Below are 19413 nucleotides of genomic sequence, written 5' to 3' on the forward strand. Positions count from 1 at the left end.
GTGTCTTCCATCCATAAAATGCTTTCATGAACATACCTTGGTAAATACCTCTCTTTCTACTACAGCTACTTCACACTTACCTTCTAAAAACATTTAGACAACAGCCTTAAAAAACTAAAATTGCACTTGAAATTCTGCAGGTAGACAACAAACAAAGGACTAAAGATTCTGAAACAATAAAGCTTCTGTCCCATTAAACCTATGACACAGGCAAGCTCACAAGATCTAGTCCAAACATGCCTCTAAAGAGCCTTTGGAATTTGCTGCCTCATCACGGCTTTGAAACAAATTGGTCTACTTGTTTTTTTTTTAGCTCTAGCGGGAGTGATTTGGGCATCAAAGTTCAACAGAGAACCAATAATCCATTATTCTTAAAGCTAAGCAATTATAATCCCTAAGCATCAACACATAAACATCAGGAGAGACAATGTTCCTACAGTCCAAAACCTTTGGAAATAGTCAAACAAGCTTGTCTCGGCCTGAACATTCTTTGGAGTTGAGATTGTGTCTGACATTTCTACCTTGAGTTAAACCTTGTTAATGTGAAGGTGTCCAGAACTCTAAACAGTCAGCTAACCCAATCAAGAAACCACAAGAGTACCATTCTAGAGAAACACATGGTGCATGCACACATGTTCCTGTCAGGACTCAATCAGAAACAACCAATCCAGCATGCTGGCACCTTGAATTACCCAGCGAGTTCTGAAAATAAACTCCCTTTCAAGGTGTTCATGGACTGACCATTCTTCTTCTTGAATAATGCACTGTAAAGCACTAGCCTCTCGGCAGAAGTGGGGCAAATTTAACCTTGAAGTCAGGTAGTTCTGTAGGGTAGGCTTTGTGCTCAGAGGTCCTGGGGCTCTTCTAAGCATTCGATACAAACTAAAAAATAAAATAATAAAATAAAAACAATAATACGCTGTTCATCTGATGACAGCTTCCTCTGGCATCTCTCTCCACCTTAAGGAAATGACATACATAATTTAATATGAATTAAAAAATTAAAAACAAACAAACAAAAAGGCACTTCTATAAATCCATATATATGCTTCGACTCATAGGATCAATACGAGTTTGATCATTACATATGCAGTTTAAATGTCATATTACAATAACCAAGAAAGAAAAATAACAATTATATATGTCAGTTCCAACCAAGGACAACGAGAGATTTCAGTTTCTTATTCTTCCAGTACTGCCAGACCACACCAGTTTTGTATCACTAAATCTACAAAAAAATATTAATAAATAATACACAACAACAGTTCATTTGGAGCAAGACCCTGGTTTCTTTTTTTGGAAGTAAATATCACAAACGGCTCTGTGAGAGTTTTAAGGTGCTTGATAAACTCAGGTTGGCTCTTATTTTTGTTTAATCAAGGCTGCTGTTACATGATGCCATACTGTGATGCTAACTCACCTTATACTTAATATGTAAACATTTAATATCATTCCTTGCCTGTAGGGGGATAATGTCCCAGAGTACCAACTTAAATTTTACTTACTTCAAACCCTTAAATCCCCCTAGGCTATAGTTCCTATAGTTGTATTTGATACAAATTTTAACTGTGTATAAGATTGGGTTGAGTAAAGGTCAAGTAAAATAGGGTAGGATTAGGGTTAAGGGTTAGGAGTTAAGGTTTGGTTGTGTACAACCTCCAATATCATCCCATTGAAAAAGGACTCACATTCATAGAATCCCAGTTTTGCACTGGTCGTCAACAACATGCCGAACAAACATCTTCCACTTGCTCCACCTTCTTTCTTTCTAGGCCCCTCTCAACTGGCCCCCATCCCTATGACAGGTTGTTGCTGATGTCCAGGGCTTGTTGGTACACCTGAGTCATATCATCAAGATCTCCTAGTAGAGAGAAGCTGCTGTTATCCCCCGGAGAGCCCCGCGTTCCTCGGCTGAATTTCCCACTATGTAGGGGAGGAGCTGCCTGGAGACCTTTGAAGTTGGCCAGCTGGAGAAGGTTTTCTGCAGACACACAGCCTCTGATGTTGGGGCGGGCACCGGGTGGGGGCCAGTCAGTGCCACTGAAGGAACTGTTGGTGATGGTGTCCCTATCCTCCCTTACAATACTAGATGGGCGACTCTGACTGCGGGATAAACCAGAATCGCCAGGTGCAGGTTCCCCAAGGACACTCAAAGGAGGAGCACCACTGTATGTAGAATATTTCCCGTTGTGCTTCAAAATGCCCTTCCTACCAACCGCTCGCTTTGGTGGTGAGCTGGCGGCAAGAGGTGTAATGTTGCCACCTAGCAGGTCAGAGGACTCGCTGCGCTCTGGGGAAGAATAGTACCCTGATTCCCGTTGTTGGTTGTTCTTTAGGATTCCCTTCTTCGGAAGGATAGAGACCGCTTTGGTAGGAGAGTTGCCTGTTAGCCCCTGCTCCTCCTCGCCCTCTTCATCTTCAGGCCCGGATTCCTTCTCTGGGGTTCCCACACTGGATTCTATTTCTTCCAGACTTGGAGAGCGTTGCTCTTCAGAGATTCTTGTCTTCAGGATGCCCTTTGGTCTCTTGAGGCCCAGGCTGTCATCTCCATTACAGTGAGACACATCGTCATCATTCTCTTTCTTAGACTTTTTGGGCCGTTGACGGACAAGCAGGAATGGCTCGGACCGGATGGCTTTAGTGGGTCGAGGCTCGGTCCGGTTCTGCCAGTCAATGAGACGAGCCAGCATGGGTGAGCCAGCATCCCTTTGCGATTCACAGTCACACACACTGGTTTTCCATCCCCAGTTTACCCACCAGTGATTGGCGATGTCTTCCACTGTGGCCCGCCGCTCGGGGTTGACCATCAGCATCCAGCGGATAAGACCACGAGCATCTAAACAAAAGACCAAGCAAGCTTCTTGTTTATCATGATCAAGAGACACATTTACCTGCATACATCGGTACACATTTTTCTATACAAAAGGCATTCTGAACTTTGTCTAAGAGTTCATGCAAGACCAGTACCTGATGACTGGGATGGTTCTCGATACTCTCCGTTGCTGATTTGCCAAATGAGATTTTTGTGGTCCCCTCCATCGAATGGCATGCTGCCATAGACCAGCGTATACAGCAAAACCCCCAAAGCCCAGCTGTCCACCTGCAAATAATGGATGGCATTGATGTCAGCTGACTCTGAAAGAACATTGAGTTACTGCTAACTGTTAATGACACTTCAGATATTCTGTCATATGGAGGTGGGATAGAAATCACATGACAAGACTTGGATGTTTAATGCTGGCTGTGCTTTCATGCCCAAATCTATTGATGGCATGACTTTTTGGAAAGCAACTGGACACTCCAGCACGCACAAACAGCATCAGACGGTACCAGTCTTCCACTCTTGTTGGTTTCAGGCTGTTTTTCAGCTTCAACTTTATATGCAATCAATCTGTTTTGAGACGTTCTATTACACAACATACCACCCTAAGCAGTCAGTTATGTAAGTCCTGTGGAAGGTGGGTCGAAAGGGCAAGGTATGAAGGCCAGAAAACTCAAGATCGCCCCAGCAGCCTGGATGGTTTTCCAGGTTCTTGAGTTGTCAGTTCACAGGAAATTACTTATAGACTAGAGTAATTGTTTTGCTCAAGGCGGTCACCAGGGTGAGAAGAAATGGAGACTTTCATTGATTGCAAGGGTTTGACTATTTTGATTATATCCTCTACATTTTAGTGTTTTCTGTACCCTTGAGGAAAACTGCAGCACATTTTGAAAAGCCCTGAGCTATATACCACAAGAGCGGCACATGTAAAGCTCTAAAGAACCTTACAACTCTGACCGAGGTTTGACATGTATAATCAGAGATATTTGGAGAAAGAAACTCCAGCTGCTCTCCATGTTCAGTAGGGAAGCACAAGGCGTGTGTTTGCCTGTTCCTAGGGGTATGTGGAAGGATAATCCCATCAAAGAGCAGAATAAGGCTTCACTAACCACACAGACTGTCTCTGATACATCACAGCCGCTCACAGTGGATTTCACACGCTAACATAATGAAACTGTGGGGTGTTTCATTTACGATGATGCAAACCTCAAGGGTTTATGTCTGTGCATCATGTCATGCAGGCCTGTAGTAAACCATTCCAGCATGTTTTTATGACCCTGGAAAGAAGTTCAACATAAAGAGCAGCTTGTAAAGCTTTCTTTATCTGAGCATGCCTCACCTCTGGACCACGGTATGGTCTGCCGTTGACGATCTCTGGGGATGCGTACAGTGGACTACCACAAAAGGTCTGGAGGAGCTTGTCTTTATGATACAGGTTGGACAACCCAAAATCAGCAATCTGAATGAACAACAAATACATCAGTGTTTGGTTTTAGAGAAATAATGTTAAACAAAAAGTTTATTTTTCTGTTTTACTTTTACTGAGTAAGTGTTTACTTTTACAAGGAGTGATTTTTCAACATCCTGCTTGTTTTGTTTCATGAATGAAGCCCACCATTTCTTAATTTTTAAGTTCACATACTTGTATTTAAACACTACTGAGGTGGAGAAAATCTTTTGGAAACAGTACAGCATCATTTCCATATACTATTTTGTGGGACGCACTAATCCTAATGTTGTATACTATATAGTTCACGGATGTGAAGTAAGATGTAGCCACAGTTTCAGAACCATTCTTACCTTTATGTTACAGTTTTCATCCAGTAGAACATTTTCCAGTTTCAGGTCTCGGTGAACAACACCATTCTGTAAAGAAAATGTCAGAATGCACTTCAGAGATCTGAGGTAATACTGTCATAGCCAACAAAATCTTTATTAACCGCTGACATCTGTCCCACAAACACTCTCTGTAATTACAGTTCTGTTCAGACACCAGTTTTTGATTGGAACATGACTGTGCAGTTAGTCCTTGTGTTTCCTTTAAAGTAAGACACAGCAATCGGGTTACAGCACGCCCGGAAACCCAGTTACAAGGGGTTTAGGATCTGAGAGAGTTTGTTACAGATGTCTGATGACCATGAAAGATGCATGTGTTCAGCATGCACAGTGTTTAGCAGATGAACTATAAATCGCCAGTTTGACAGGCTGCTTTCTTGAGGCGTCTGGCCGACCCCACCCGAAAATCCCCCCACATTGTGGTTGCCCATGGCGATGATGACTCATTACCCTCCCCTCTGGTGTCTGGAAGCTCCCCTGCCCTGATATATGACATCACGTCATCTTCAGCTGCAAACCAGCCCACTCAGTGCAAGCCCACGGGGACCTTGATTGACTCAGCAATGCATCGTGGGGGAATGGGACTGTCTTATCTGGAACTCTGGCTATGATTCATAACCTAGTAATCTGACTAATTAGACAGCATTTTGGTACGCTTTTCAATTAGGTAGGTAGGTATCTGAATGCAATCCCATAATGCATTGCAACAAGCTCAGTGACAAAAAAAAATCCACCCAAAAATGGTGGACAAAACAAAAGAAACGTCATTTATAAATATAGGGTGAATTCAGGTAAATTGGGACACTTTTTGTCATTGAGATGACTGGGGAAATGTCCCAATTATCCTGAATTATGGTTTCAAACTCTATCGAAAAGACTTGAAAACAATCCATTTGTAAGAAACTGGAAAAGCCCTTATACACATACACAAGACTTCATGGAATTGTACAAATGGGTGGTTTATTACTCTATCAACAGCTCTGCTAAATGCTGAAATGTGTGACCCATGATGCAAAGCTGTTTCACATCAGTTGTCTATTCCAAGATTCCTCCCAATCTGACAAGAGCCAAAGATAATAGACTCGCACTGCACGGCCTGATTTCATCGAATAACTGCACGTGCAGCTCTGCGGGAAACCCTGTGAAGCAAGAGGCTCTCTCAGAGAAGAGAAAGGAATTGAGAAATAGAAAGAATGGAAAGAAGAGAGATAAGAGAGGTGTGTACCTTATGGCAGAAGTGCACAGCAGAGACGATCTGCCTGAAGAAGTGTCGGGTTTCTCTCTCAGTCAGGCGTCTGCGTTCGCTGATGTAGTCATAGAGTTCACCTTTACTGGCGTATTCCATGACAATCACTATCTTGTCCTTATTTTCAAACACTACAGAACAAAACAACATCATGAAAATCTGATCAGTTTATTTATACCTTGTATGTTTATTCGTGATGTTTTATTTATATATGTTCAGAATGTTATTTAATGATCTGTATGCCAGATTGAAATTAGTATAAAAATGTTTTATTTCAGTTTGTAGTTAGCAGTATCATTTACAATAAAGCTGTTATATTGTCCAGTATTTTTATCCATAATGCAGTTCCACAAGTAAGTGGAAGTACGTCTCTAATAAAAGTTGAAAGAAGATCTAGATAAAGTTGTAGGCCTCAGGAATTGACCAGTTGGATAACGTGACCCATGTCTAGATTACACAGGCCAAGGCTTCAACAGGGAGGCGTCCAGTCAAAAATAAATGTACGGTGGCGCCTTGTTTCTTCAGAATGCAACCCACAATGAAAAAGTACAAGTACAAAACTACTGGATGCATAAAAATGAAAAGACTTTGTTTTGTAGTGGCCAGTCCAGAAAGTTCAGCAGGTCACAGCCGTTAACGACCAGGAGAAGCTGAAAAATCCAGAGGAACAAACACAGCAAATTATAGTCCGACGCAGCAGAAAGTGGCTGTTTCTGCAAAACCCCAAAAATCCTCATACACATCACCCCACCCAAGCGTTTGGCGCTGCCCCTGGCTCCTGTCACACGTCCAGAATCGCTTCTCATCTTTTTACAGAATCTCTCCTGTCCGCCATAGCTTTCCACAGAACAGCAGGGAATGCAAGCGCAAGGCCTTCTGGGATTGTGCAAATACAGTTTAGAGAGAAAGAGGGGTAACAAAGTTAACGTAACACAGATTTACTGTGTCAGCGTAAATCAGAGTCTTCTCACAGTGATGCTAAATATCGGAGCTCAGCGCTAAATTCGACAGCGATATGCAGCCTGCAGGAAAGGAACATCCCAAATGAGATCATCTCAATTGTTTCTCCTAGATCACAGTGAGGTTAAATGCAACTAAATGGAGACTTTGCTCAAGTCTCCCGCTTCTCAGATGTCTCTCCCGGAAAAAAAAAAAAGACCTCAAAATAGTCTGCAATCAAAAGTCAGAGATCTCAATATGAGCTTGAACATTCCTCATCTAATTTTATAGCTTTATTTTCTTACTGTATATCAACAATTGTCTCATTTGTGAGGAATTTTAGGAGAATAAATGGAGAAACTTTTGATATCCGTGACTATAAGTCTCGTGAGCAATGAGTGAGCAACCTTTGAGTAATAAAAATGTTCCTCTGGGAAAGTTCACACAGCTAAACGGGTACGCAAGCAATTCATTCCTCTATCCAAAAATTTCCACGACCAGCCCAAACCCATAAACATAATTTAACACCGCACAAAATTAAAAGAGAAAGGCACTCTGACATTAGAGCAATGAAAGACAAAGCCAGACACGAGAAAAAAAAGAGTCTCCGGAGACTCATTTAAAGAGGTGTTCTCCCCTCTTTGAGTCGGGCCAACCACAACACAGGCGAAGTCATGACACAGAACAAAGATGAATACGGTAACTCTTCAAAAATAAACTGCCCTATAAACCCAGACGGACTTTGAGCGGAAAAACGTCGAGTCAGCGCACCGAGAGCTCGCCAGGCCCGCCGTGGCACAGAATCAGCAGAACAAACCAGACGGCTGCAAAAATGTCTTTAGAAATGATCAACACAGAATTTCACCAGAGATCGTAACCACTGAAACACATGCTGGTCAGGAATGGGGAGCATCATATTCACTGAGGCTGATCTACTTTAATTTGAATGTTATTGCATGAATAGAGCAAAAACCTTTTACTGTCCTTCACAACACAAGTCTATCAATAGTTAATGAAAGATTATTCATTATTTATTAGAATTGTATGTTTTATTTATTGCTGAGTTTGAATGGATGGATGGATGGATGGATGGATAGATAGATAGATAGATAGATAGATAGATAGATACCTTCATATATTGAGATGATATGTGGGTGGCGAAGAGCCGACATGATCTCGATTTCTCTTCGAATGTGAACCATGTCCTGTTCATCTTTAATCTTCTCCTTCCTGATGGACTTGATGGCAACCTGAAGAGAAGAAAGATTTACAGTTTCAATCTTGTCAAAAAGAATAAAAATGTTTATCAGAGTATTTGTAAAAGATGCTAATTTTGGTCAATTTGTGACTAAATTAAATATTTATCTTAGTAATTTTATGCCACTTTTTTGACAGGAAACTACTCAAGTTAGCGTAAACCTCACATTGCCAGGATTAGCACCACAGCTTACCACTTAGCCGCGGCTCTGACAAAAACATTCTATTTCTGAATGTCAGAAAAACACCTGAGTAGATTCTTCAGACAGAGGTGTAATCATCCCATCACACACACGCACACACACAGAATTATCCCATAAACACATCACGGCTGAGCATATTTTCAGTCTCCTGCTATGTAATTTTCCTGATGTTTTTTAGGAAAATGAGGGTGCAGTGTTTGGAAGCGGAATGAAAGCTCTCTCATTGGCCCTGAGGACACTGCACTGATGTCTCTATATGATCACATGATGACCTGAACAGGCTCCAGTATGTATGGAACCCCATTTCCGCCACTGAATGAAAAATAAAAAAGCTAATTGAAACTTTTAATCTCACAATTCTGACTTTTTTTCTTGCAACTGCAAGTTTGCATGTCACAATTCTGACTTTTTTTTCCACAATTGCGAGTTTACATGTCATAATTCTCATTTAATTGTTCTCAGAATTGAAAGTGAAACTGAAAGTGACGTGATGTGCAGCCAAGTATGGTGTCATACTCGGAATTTGTGCTCTGCATTTAACCCATCCAAGTGCACACACACACAGACAGCAGTGAGTGGTGAACATACACACACCGTGGACACACACCCGGAGCAGTGGGCAGCCATTTTTCCTGCGGCACCCAGGGAGCAGTTGAGGGTTTGGTGCCTTGCTCAAGGGTCTCACCTCAGTCGTGGTATTGAAAGTGGAAGAGAGCTCTGTGCATTCACTCCCCCCACCTACAATCCCTGCCGGTACCGAAATTCGATCCCGCGACCTTTGGGTTACAAGTCCATCTCTAACCATGCCACGACTGTCCCCATTGGCCCAGTTGTGAGATATATACTCACAATTGTGAGTTATAAAGTCAGAGTTGCCAGATATAAACTTGCAATTGCGAGAAACAATGTCAGAATTGTGAGATAAAGTCACAACTACCTTTTTTATTTTTGACTTAATTTCTCAGAACTGCAAGTTTATATCTCGCAATTCTGACTTTAAAATACGCAATTGTGACTTTATATCACGCAATTCTAACTTTATAACTCGCAATTACAAGTTTAAATCTCGCGAGTTTATGTCATGCAATTCTGAGAAAAAAGTCCGAATTGTGAGATTTAAACTTGTAATTACGAGAAAAAAGTTAGAATTGTGAGATAAAAAGTTTTCATCACTCACATTACTAAAATTCATGGAAATAATCAAACAATAGATTTCTGTATTGTTTAAATATAAATAAATTTTTATATAATGTAAAAAAATAAAGGCCATGATGTTCCACACTCAGTTCCACTGGAGTTTTAGAACTCCAAAAAAGACCATTCTAGAACTGGAGAGGATGTGGGCAAAGAGGAGATGCCCTATTGACTGACTGATGGATGATGTCATGGGGAGGAAAGAGGAAATGATATCTGGGTAGTGATTTCCTGTCTATTTCTGTCCTATCTCACCCTCCCAGGCGTGTGCTACAGGTCCATTTAAAGAACAAATGGAACAATGAGTGAGCTGATGACAAACCTTAGCTGGAAAAGAGGAAGCCCTTTGTCAATTCCTTTTGTTTTGTGATGTCATACCCACAACGATTGTCCCTAAAACATGTCTATCCGCTCCTCGATGTAGATTCTCATCATCGCCCGCAGTTCTCAGAACAGCCCGTGTCTTCACATTAATGGCGAGCGAGCAGGCGGACTGCCGCTTTTCTCAGAGAAACCAAAACCACATGTTTCCGAGGTGCTGAAGGTAAATCACTGACTACATCCATAAAAGGAAAGTCCTAGCGGAATGCTTCAGAACTGATTATGTGGAATAAAAAGACATAAACAAATCCAGAAACCAGGGCCCGTTCTCTAAAAGCCAAATGGGCAAACCCTGCTCTTTATTGGAAAGCCATCAGCAAGTGTTTTCCATGAGCTCATGAATTTATGTGCAGCTGAAGGTATTCACCTCCCGCCAGGTCCGCTGGAGACGGCATGAATACTAATGCTGCAGTTTGTTCAAACGCAGCAGGAGCGAGAGTTTAAAATAATCTCCAGGAAGAAAACAAAAATCACAGCTTTCCCACAGAGGTAGAAACAGGATTCTGACCAGCGGAGCTTTTTATTTGCTTATCTGTGTGCGAGCCAAATGAACAGAATACAGCATCAATAAAAAGGCAGACGAGTTTTTCTATTTCATTAATGGTGTTGTAAAGAGAGGGATTTGAACTTTGTTGCGTAACATGATTGATACCTCTAAACTTGTAGTGTAGAGGTATGCTACTTTTTTATTAAATAAAATGAACAAAAATTGGGGGGCATGCTTTTTTGACACCATGTGCTTTTTTTGACCATGTAGCAATCTCCCCAGGCAACATAGCAATCACCCCAGACACCCTAGCAACCAACTCAAACGCCCTAGCCACCACCTCAAATGATCTAGCAATCACCCTAAATGCCCTAACAACCATCCTAGTAAATACCTAGCAACCACCCCAAATACCCTAGCTACCATCTAGCAATCACCCCGGATACCCTAGAAACCACCTCTAACACCCTTGCAATTATGTGGAATGCCTTAGCAACTACCCCAAAACCCTGACTACCACCCTAGTAACCACATAAGACCACCCAAACACCCTAGCAACCTCCTAGCAGCCACTTCAAATGGCCTATCAATCATCCTGAATGCCATAAAAACTACGCAAAACCCTAATAACCACTATGGGTGTGCGATAATGATGATATCTCAATATTTTCTGGAATTTTGCCGATAACGATAATTAGACGATATTTTGCTGTGCGTGTTATTGTGCTGGTATTTTGGCAGGTTTAGGACTGCTGTGGACAGCTGACTCCCAACGATTTTGATATTATTTGTATTCTGTGTGGTGGTTAGTTTGCAGGAGTAACAGAAATTAACTTTTCCAACAAGTTAAAATTGCTTTTTAGGGCTGTTACCAAATCAGTCAATACAAATCAATCATTATCAACAAAATTATTTTTTTTTGCAATGCAGAGGTGACACAGAATCTGCTTCTGTGGCATTTAGATGCATTCACAAAGACTGTTTAATGCAGGACATGAATGCAGTTAACCTGCAGTTACAAATGCATAAATAATGTTTTGATGTTTTAAAAACAATACGTTCAATTGTGATATTTGAAATGATTTTGGGGAAAAAAGGGAAAATATACTTTAAATATAAACCTAAAATCGCCAGTAGGTGGCAGCAAATCACTGCATGAGTGAGTCATTGAGTCATTCATTCAACCGATTCGTCAAACGGCTGATTGATTCGGTAACAAAACACCGTAGTGTGTTGCTCAGAGATGCAAAACAGTTCTGCTGTGGCTTTGTTTGAACCTATTTTCGTTGATGAAATAGAGCAAAAACAGGAACTTGTGTCTAACTTGTGAGTCAATTAATATTAACTTTTTGTCTATTATTTAGTTTAAACAATTACGATATTATCGTAGAAGATATATATCGCACACCCCTAACAACCACCCAAGTAACCTTCTAGCAACCACCCCAATAGCCAAGGTACCATCTAGCAATCCCCCCGGACACACTAGTGACCACCACAAATGCCCTAGCAAGCAATCGGCCCAAAACCCTAACAGCCACCCGGGTAACCATCTAGAAACCACCCCAATCATGCTAACAACCTCCTAGCAACAACCTCAAATGCCCAAGCAATCACCCTGAATGCCCTAGCAACCACCCCACAGCGCTGTACCATCCATCTAGCAATCACCACTGAATACCCTAGAAACCACACAGCAATCAGCGTAAATACCCTAGCAACCACTTATCAATAACTCACAAACCATAGCAACCATCTAGCAATTACCCCAAACATGCTATCCATCCAAAACCTTAGCATTCACCCTAGTAACCACCCAGCAACCCTAGCAACCAACCCAAACATCCTAGCAGGCACCTAGCAGCCACCCTAAATGCCCTAGCAACTACCACAAAACCCTAACAACCACCTTAGTAATGACCTAGCAACCACCCAAGCACCCTAGCAACTACATAGCAATCAGTATGAATACCCTAGCAACCTCTTATCAACCACCCAAAACCCTAACAACCACCTAGCAATTAGGGTTGCAAAGGGGCGACAAATTTCTGGAAACTTTCTTAATTTCTTTGCGACTAAATGTCATGAACATCTTGGATGACATGGGGGTGAGAAAATGATCAGGAAATTTTTATTCCGGAAGTGAACTAATCCGTTAAAACCCACTACACTTTATCAGACTGTTTTGGCCTCCATACAGGATATTCATTTTCCACAACATTTTCATTTCCTGCTCAAGATGGACTTTCAAATGTCTGTCTGCTTTCGCACTGTCACAGTGACCTTTTCACACACAGACGGACAAGTGTGTACAAACACACACTCACACAGACATGTGACCAATTCATCACACACTGTGGAAGGAATGCTGACCGATATGCGGACATCCGATCTTGTTTGTACATTCAGATTCACACAAATGCAATGCAAACACGAGCTCATACGTGCGAGAGCTCACACACACATGCTATCTCTCTGTCTGCTTGGGTCATTATGGTGAATCTGAGGCTGGTAAAGTCATAAAGAAGATGTTACACAATTTCTTTGGTTATCTGTGCCTTAGGGGTAGAGGTCAGGAATATGCCATTCTGGATTGTAGCATATATCAACAGTCAGAACCTTCTGTTTGTCTGTGTACGTGATAACAAACAGTAAAGCTTTATCACGGCAGAATGAACCTTACGTTCAGCAACAGAGTTTGTTTGTTTAGCAAGGGACATCACCTAGAGGAACTAAACTAAATATGATATGAGTTGAACATAATGGCCCAGAGGAATATTTTATTGCTCTGAGGTTGTTCTTTTGTATCTCAGGAGATTTAATGGAGATCGCAGTTATGTTTGATTTAGCTATCAACTTTGTCTCCTAAAATTCTTTTGGGGATATAAAAAGAGACAGGTTAAACAATAATGACATACTGAAAGGCCTGAAATAAAATCTATGCAAATATGTGAACTTTTTAGGTGTGAAAACTTTTTGTTGTGCACATTTTGCTAAATGTCAATGCAATTTATAACACAATGCAAGTATGCAAGTATGTAAAGGCAAATGCCTCGGAGTACGTAAATGCAATTTTCAAAATGTGTCTGAACACTATTAACACAACTAAGCAGAAAAAACATAAATGTTTGTAGGTATGCAAGCTTAATTAAGTGTGTTATTGAATTATTCAGAGCTATTCATAACACAATCCAAGTATGCAAACGCAAACGCTTCTAGGTACGCAAGCTCTATTTCAAACGTTGCATTAAAAAAACGGAATGCAAATGCAAGTATGTGAACACAAACTCTTCTAAGTACACAAGTGCAATTTCCAAAAATCGTGAGAGCACTATTAACACAACGACACAAATGTTTGCAGGAATGCAAGGTCAATTAAGTGCGTTGTTGCATTATTCAGTGCTATTCATAACATAATGCAAGTATGTGATTATAAACGTATAATGTAGGTACGCAAGCTCACGGTTACGCTGCAAAATAAGAACGGAATTCGTAACACAATGCAAGTATGCAATTACACTTTTAGATATGCAAGGTTGATTAAATGAGTCATTGCATTCTACATTGCATTCAATTGCTATTCATTACAACACAACTATGTGAATGCAGCCGTGTCGCAAAGTTTGTCAGAATTCAATTATTAATAATGCAGTGCAGGAACTCTGCTTAGTACGCAAGTGTGATTTCACATGTTGTCGCATTCTGAAATGTGTCAGATGACTGTGTAAACAATGCAAGCAAAAACATTAATGTTTTGAGAGTTTTTACGTTGAGAAATGTACAGGTGCATCTCAATAAATTAGAATGTCATGGAAAAGTTCATTTATTTCAGTAATTCAACTCAAATTGTGAAACTCGTGTATTAAATAAATTCATAACTCTTTACAGACAGCGCGTCCGGCCAGTTAAAAGTTTTTCTGACTAATTCCTGCTAAGCACACTAAACCCATGCCAGAAAACAACACCGTATGTCTTCCTGAGTGACTTTATGTTTATGGGCCCAGAAACACGCATGACAAATTATGTTTTACCATGCGTCTGAGTTTGAGGTAAACGAAAAAACATGTATGTGTAGTGTGTGCACCGTTTTATTTTTAGGTCTGTTAGCATGCGCTCATACTTTCTTCAACAGCCTGCCAACACTCTGATGGCACACTGCCCACCGATACACTCAGACCTGTGTGTGTGTGTGTGTGTGTGTGTTTATATGGCTGTATGAGTTGTGAAATAGCCTGGATTGTAAATTATTAAACTAAAAGAAGGCTATATATCTGCTTCCTGCTCATAACAGCCACCAACAACAGTGTTTCCATGGAAATATACATGACTGGAGGGCATTTCAACTGCTAGAAAGGGTTGCAGATATTTTTTTCAAGTAAAAAACAAAGCTAAATGCTAATAACAAAACATAACTAACCATACAGTCATTCATAGTTAGCTTCCTGCATTTTTTGTCTTCAAAAGCTGTACATCCAATCAAATTATACTGTATTTTGATGCAAGTTCATCAATCACTTGATACAATCTAGTCAAATCAGCCAGATGCTGATGTTTTTTTCTCAAAACAATGAACAAATCTACTCAAGGTGAAGAACTAGCAACTAGCTATTTTTAACAAAACTGCACCCCACTGACTTTCAGAGAATGGACCAAAAACACTGAGACGTTTTTTTTAAAGATATCTTTTGTGCTACTCTAGAATAAAGAGTTGAACAGATTTGGACTGACATGAAGGTGAATAAATGACCAAATTTTCATTCTTGGTGGAACTTTGGCAGAACAGAAAGATTTCTTTCTCCTAGCAGCTGTTCCAGGTTCTGTGGTGACTGAGACATTTAGAGGACAATGTCAAACAGCAACCAAAGCCACGTGCCGTAGTGTGCCGAACGAATCCGGTATGTTTGATTAATGAACAAACGAACACTAAAGCCCTACCTGACCTAGATGCCCACAGCAGAATTTCTAGGTCAGAGTTCATTAGTGACCCGAGGGTCAGAACTCAAGGTCTTTAACACATATGGTGCTGATTGCATCATTATTTACGGCAAGCGGTCAGCAGTGACCTTTGAACCGAACTGCAACCAAGACGGACAATTGGTTAAAGCATGATGCGTTACATTGGGGGCCATTAGAGCAACTTTACAGGAGATTTAAAACATCTGCTCCTGCACAAGCAAATGGAATTCCCATGAGATGGACCGAAATGAGCCAAACACAACAACAGATTATTATAGCAGAGCTGACACTGTAAACGACAAATTACAGCCGGCCCAAGATCCAGGCCAGTTCTTTATTCATTTACCAAAAGATTAATTGATTCAGAAGTTCAATCACTAGTATACATCTATGTATCATGGCATTTCCTTCAGATGTTACCATAGTACTACAGTAATTTTCAACTAAAGGTCAAGTATCTTGCAGGGATTGAACCTACAACCTTCTGGATAGCAGTTCTGATATATAACCACTACATTAGATTGATTTATTTAACAGATGCTTGAAGCTCTTACCTCTCTTCCAGAATGCCGCTCGATGGCCTTCTTGACTTTGCCATAGGTTCCTCTCCCCAGGGTCTCCAGCAGCTCGTAGCGATGCTTCAGGTTGTGTTTGTGATGATGTTTCTTCACACCAGAGCTGCTGCGTTTGACCTCACCGGGGCCCTCAGGGGCTTTCGTCAGCACTGAGGGGCCCGGCGGGTCACCTGGTCTTTGTGTCTCCATCACGCAGGAGGATGATATTTTACACCTCCCTATATGTTTAAATATCTTGACTAAATGCTTTGAAATATTGATAATATAAATCTAATTAATATAGCTAATTAGCATATAAATAAATAAATAAATTACAATGCAAAGGTTTATTATGTTAACATATAAACTAATTTATGATTGTCAAAAATGACTCATATTTAAATGAGGTGTCTATCTATTCTACCTATAACCGGCTATGGTAGGCTATCTAAAAGAAAATAATAATCCCAGTCTAATTATGAACGATAAACCAGGGCTATGAATGGACTAAATAGGCATATTATTAAAAAGAAACTAATGAACACGTGCCATGTGGTTTTATGGCACTTATGAACTGCTACAATGTATCATTCACAATTAGAACGACAATGTATCTATTGTGCATTAATCTATTATGACGCGTTCTATACCATTATGACGTATCCTACTCCGTTATGACGTGTTCTCTTTCCCGTGGCGCGTTCGATCATGATTTCTCCGTTATTCCTTTGTTTCAATCTACCGCGGAAAATCTCAGTCGAGAAAGCAGCGACCACGCCGGCGTTCTGGACGTAAATCACCCTCATTCTAGCCTCGGATCCGCCGTGGTGTCAGTCAGCTCGGTTCTGGTGCAGGTGATCCGTGACATGAGGCTGGCTGCGCGGGGATCGGACGGAAGGATGTGCTGCGGTCTCGTGTCTGCTGTGGCCATGGTTCGGTGTGTTCGGCCCGTCTCTCCTCCTGGTGTCCTGATCTGTGATTCTTTCTCTCTGTCCTCCTTCAGATTGAGAAACACTGAATAAAGACAAAGGGGGCGGAGTCACGCCGGTGTGTGTGTGTGTGTCTCACTCTGTCTCTCTCGCTCTCTCTGAATATATATATATATATATATACAGGCTTGGATTGACTTAAAGTAACTGGGGCATTAATTGTAACAGAAAATGTCTTCTTTTTAATGAAAAATTTTAAAAAGTTTTTAAAAAAGATCAATTCCATGTATACTTTAAATTTATTTTACCTATTCTTTATTTTTTTATTATAATTAATGTCCAGTTAATGCCCCATTTACTTTAAGTTAAGCCAGTCCTTAATTTATTTTAAAATAAACATTTATTTAAATAATCAAAAGTAAAATATTTAAAGTTTTTTTTTTTTTTTTACCGTTTTATTTCTAATAAAATTATTTCCAATCACTTTAAGTCAAGCAAAACCTGTATTTATTTATTTTAAATAAATAAAAACTATACTTTTTTATTTTTGCCACTTTATTTCTCTGCATTTTTCACATTTTTATTTCTCAGCATTATATATTTATTTACTTATTTACTGATTTTTGGGAGTTCTTGCCTTTTTATATAAAACTGAATCAGCATGCATGGAGCACTTGAGCTCTGATGCAAAATCAGCCATAATTTGCATAGAAACTGTTTTGCTATTTGTTCAGCATGGAGTCAGATTCATTTGAATAAGCATTTAAAGGTCTAAAAGCAAAGCTCTATTGTATTTCATGACTTAAAGCGGCAAACATGCCTCCAGCTTTGTTCATGAGCCAAATGTTGCCACATGTCCTGGGTTATGGCCCTCATAAATAAACCAGTAAACTTTGGTCAAGTTTAGCTGACCTGAAATAACCAAACCGAGATGTACAGATTAAACTCTTCTGATGCAGCTGAGTTGTTCTTCTGACTGCAGAATGCATCACCTGCAGCTCAGACGCAGTCAGACATGCCTGAAACCTCACCCTGCACACTCTGCCTCAGCCAATCAGCTTTGTTTTCTTTTGTTTGCTTCTGTTTGGATCCTGCATGGTGTAATTTAGCCACTGATTGGGGAAGTTTGAGTCAAACAGACTCCAGACTGAGCCGTTTGTCTTTGTTTGATCTGGAGATCTCTGGGAATCTGGACGGTCCTGTGTTGTGGTGAGTGTTCGGGCAACGGACTTCAGACTCGAGCAGTAACTGTGTGCATGTGTGTTGCTCCAAGATTTGCATCTCAGATGAAATTTGGCCTCAGATGCACCCTGGAATCAGGTATCATGGGAGACAAACTGCCCCCTAGTGGTGTAAATGCATGTGTAGGTCACAATTATTCAGCTCAGCAGTGCCAGAGCATCATGGTTCTTAATATATTACAAACTAATTCATATCATCCAAATGTTTGAATCAACAATATTTGAATCAGAATTTGTTTCTTTGATTCTCCGAATGTTTTCAATTCAGACATTTTGAAAAGCTTTTTTTTTTATATGCGTGTCCTTTCAAAAGCAAAATAATGATCTCATAATGTATAGAAAGTATTTTATTAAAATTTTACTAGATTCCCTCTCTAACCTGTACTGTGTGATTAACAGTACTGAAAAAATTATGGAACAAAGATTTCAAACAAAAGGACTGCTGAATTATTTAAATGCTAGCATTTCCCTGGTCCTTAGATATGTTATGATTTTATTTTCCTCTTTGACATCAAACAAAGATTTTTTAAAGATGTTTCATTCAGGTATTTGCAGCCCCTCGGGCATCTGGCAGAGTTTTTGCCGCAACTATTTCAAGTTCACCATAGAAACCTGCACAGAAACATTCCCTACACTCAACAAATTAAAAACAGCAGAAACCACAAAGTACAAAGAGAGACGTGGGGTGTGTGTGAGAGAGAGAAAGCGACTGAGGTGACCACAGAGAAACGCAGATAACAGAATGGTATATTACCAACGTTTGATCATAGGTCAGACAGCTGCCTTCTCCAGCGAGAGTGTGCTTATGTGTGAGCCTGAATGTGATACACAAACACATCCCTCATTTCAAATGATGACACAAGAGATCAATCTGCCCTCAGACACAGAAAACAGAAACAGCTGCCAAGAAGAGGACACAGAAATAAACCTATAGAATATTACAGACAGACAGACAGACAGACCGACAGATATAGATAGATAGATAGATAGATAGATAGGTAGATAGATAGATAGATAGATAGATAGATAGATAGATAGATAGATAGATAGGTAGGTAGGTAGGTAGGTAGGTAGACAGATAGATAGATAGATAGATATAGATAAGGTAGGTAGATAGACAGACAGACGATAGATAGATAGATAGATAGATAGGTAGATAGGTAGGTAGATAGATAGATAGATAGATAGATAAGGTAGGTAGGTAGATAGACAGACAGACAGACAGACGATAGATAGGTAGATAGATAGATAGATAGATAGATAGATAGGTAGGTAGGTAGGTAGGTAGGTAGGTAGATAGATAGATAGATAGATAGATAGATAGATAGAGATACGGTAGATAGATAGATAGATCGTACGATAGATAGAT

At 40.2% G+C, this 19413-nt stretch overlaps 1 protein-coding gene across 1 annotated transcript; it reads right to left on the reverse strand.

Moving 5' to 3' along the window:
- Nucleotides 1–301: 301 nt before the first annotated feature.
- LOC107754355 (NUAK family SNF1-like kinase 1) lies at nt 302–16913 on the reverse strand. The gene is made up of 7 exons (XM_016570773.1): nt 15875–16913; nt 7972–8092; nt 5883–6034; nt 4622–4687; nt 4161–4280; nt 2968–3100; nt 302–2836 (listed from the first exon to the last, which is right to left on the reverse strand). Exons 1-7 carry the CDS (start codon nt 16082–16084, stop codon nt 1797–1799), a joined length of 1842 nt encoding a protein of 613 aa, XP_016426259.1. The 5' UTR covers nt 16085–16913; the 3' UTR covers nt 302–1796.
- Nucleotides 16914–19413: the final 2500 nt, after the last annotated feature.

The sequence above is a fragment of the Sinocyclocheilus rhinocerous genome, unplaced genomic scaffold, assembly GCF_001515625.1.
Source record: "Sinocyclocheilus rhinocerous isolate Xijiao unplaced genomic scaffold, SAMN03320098_v1.1 scaffold561, whole genome shotgun sequence".
Taxonomy (NCBI): domain Eukaryota; kingdom Metazoa; phylum Chordata; class Actinopteri; order Cypriniformes; family Cyprinidae; genus Sinocyclocheilus; species Sinocyclocheilus rhinocerous.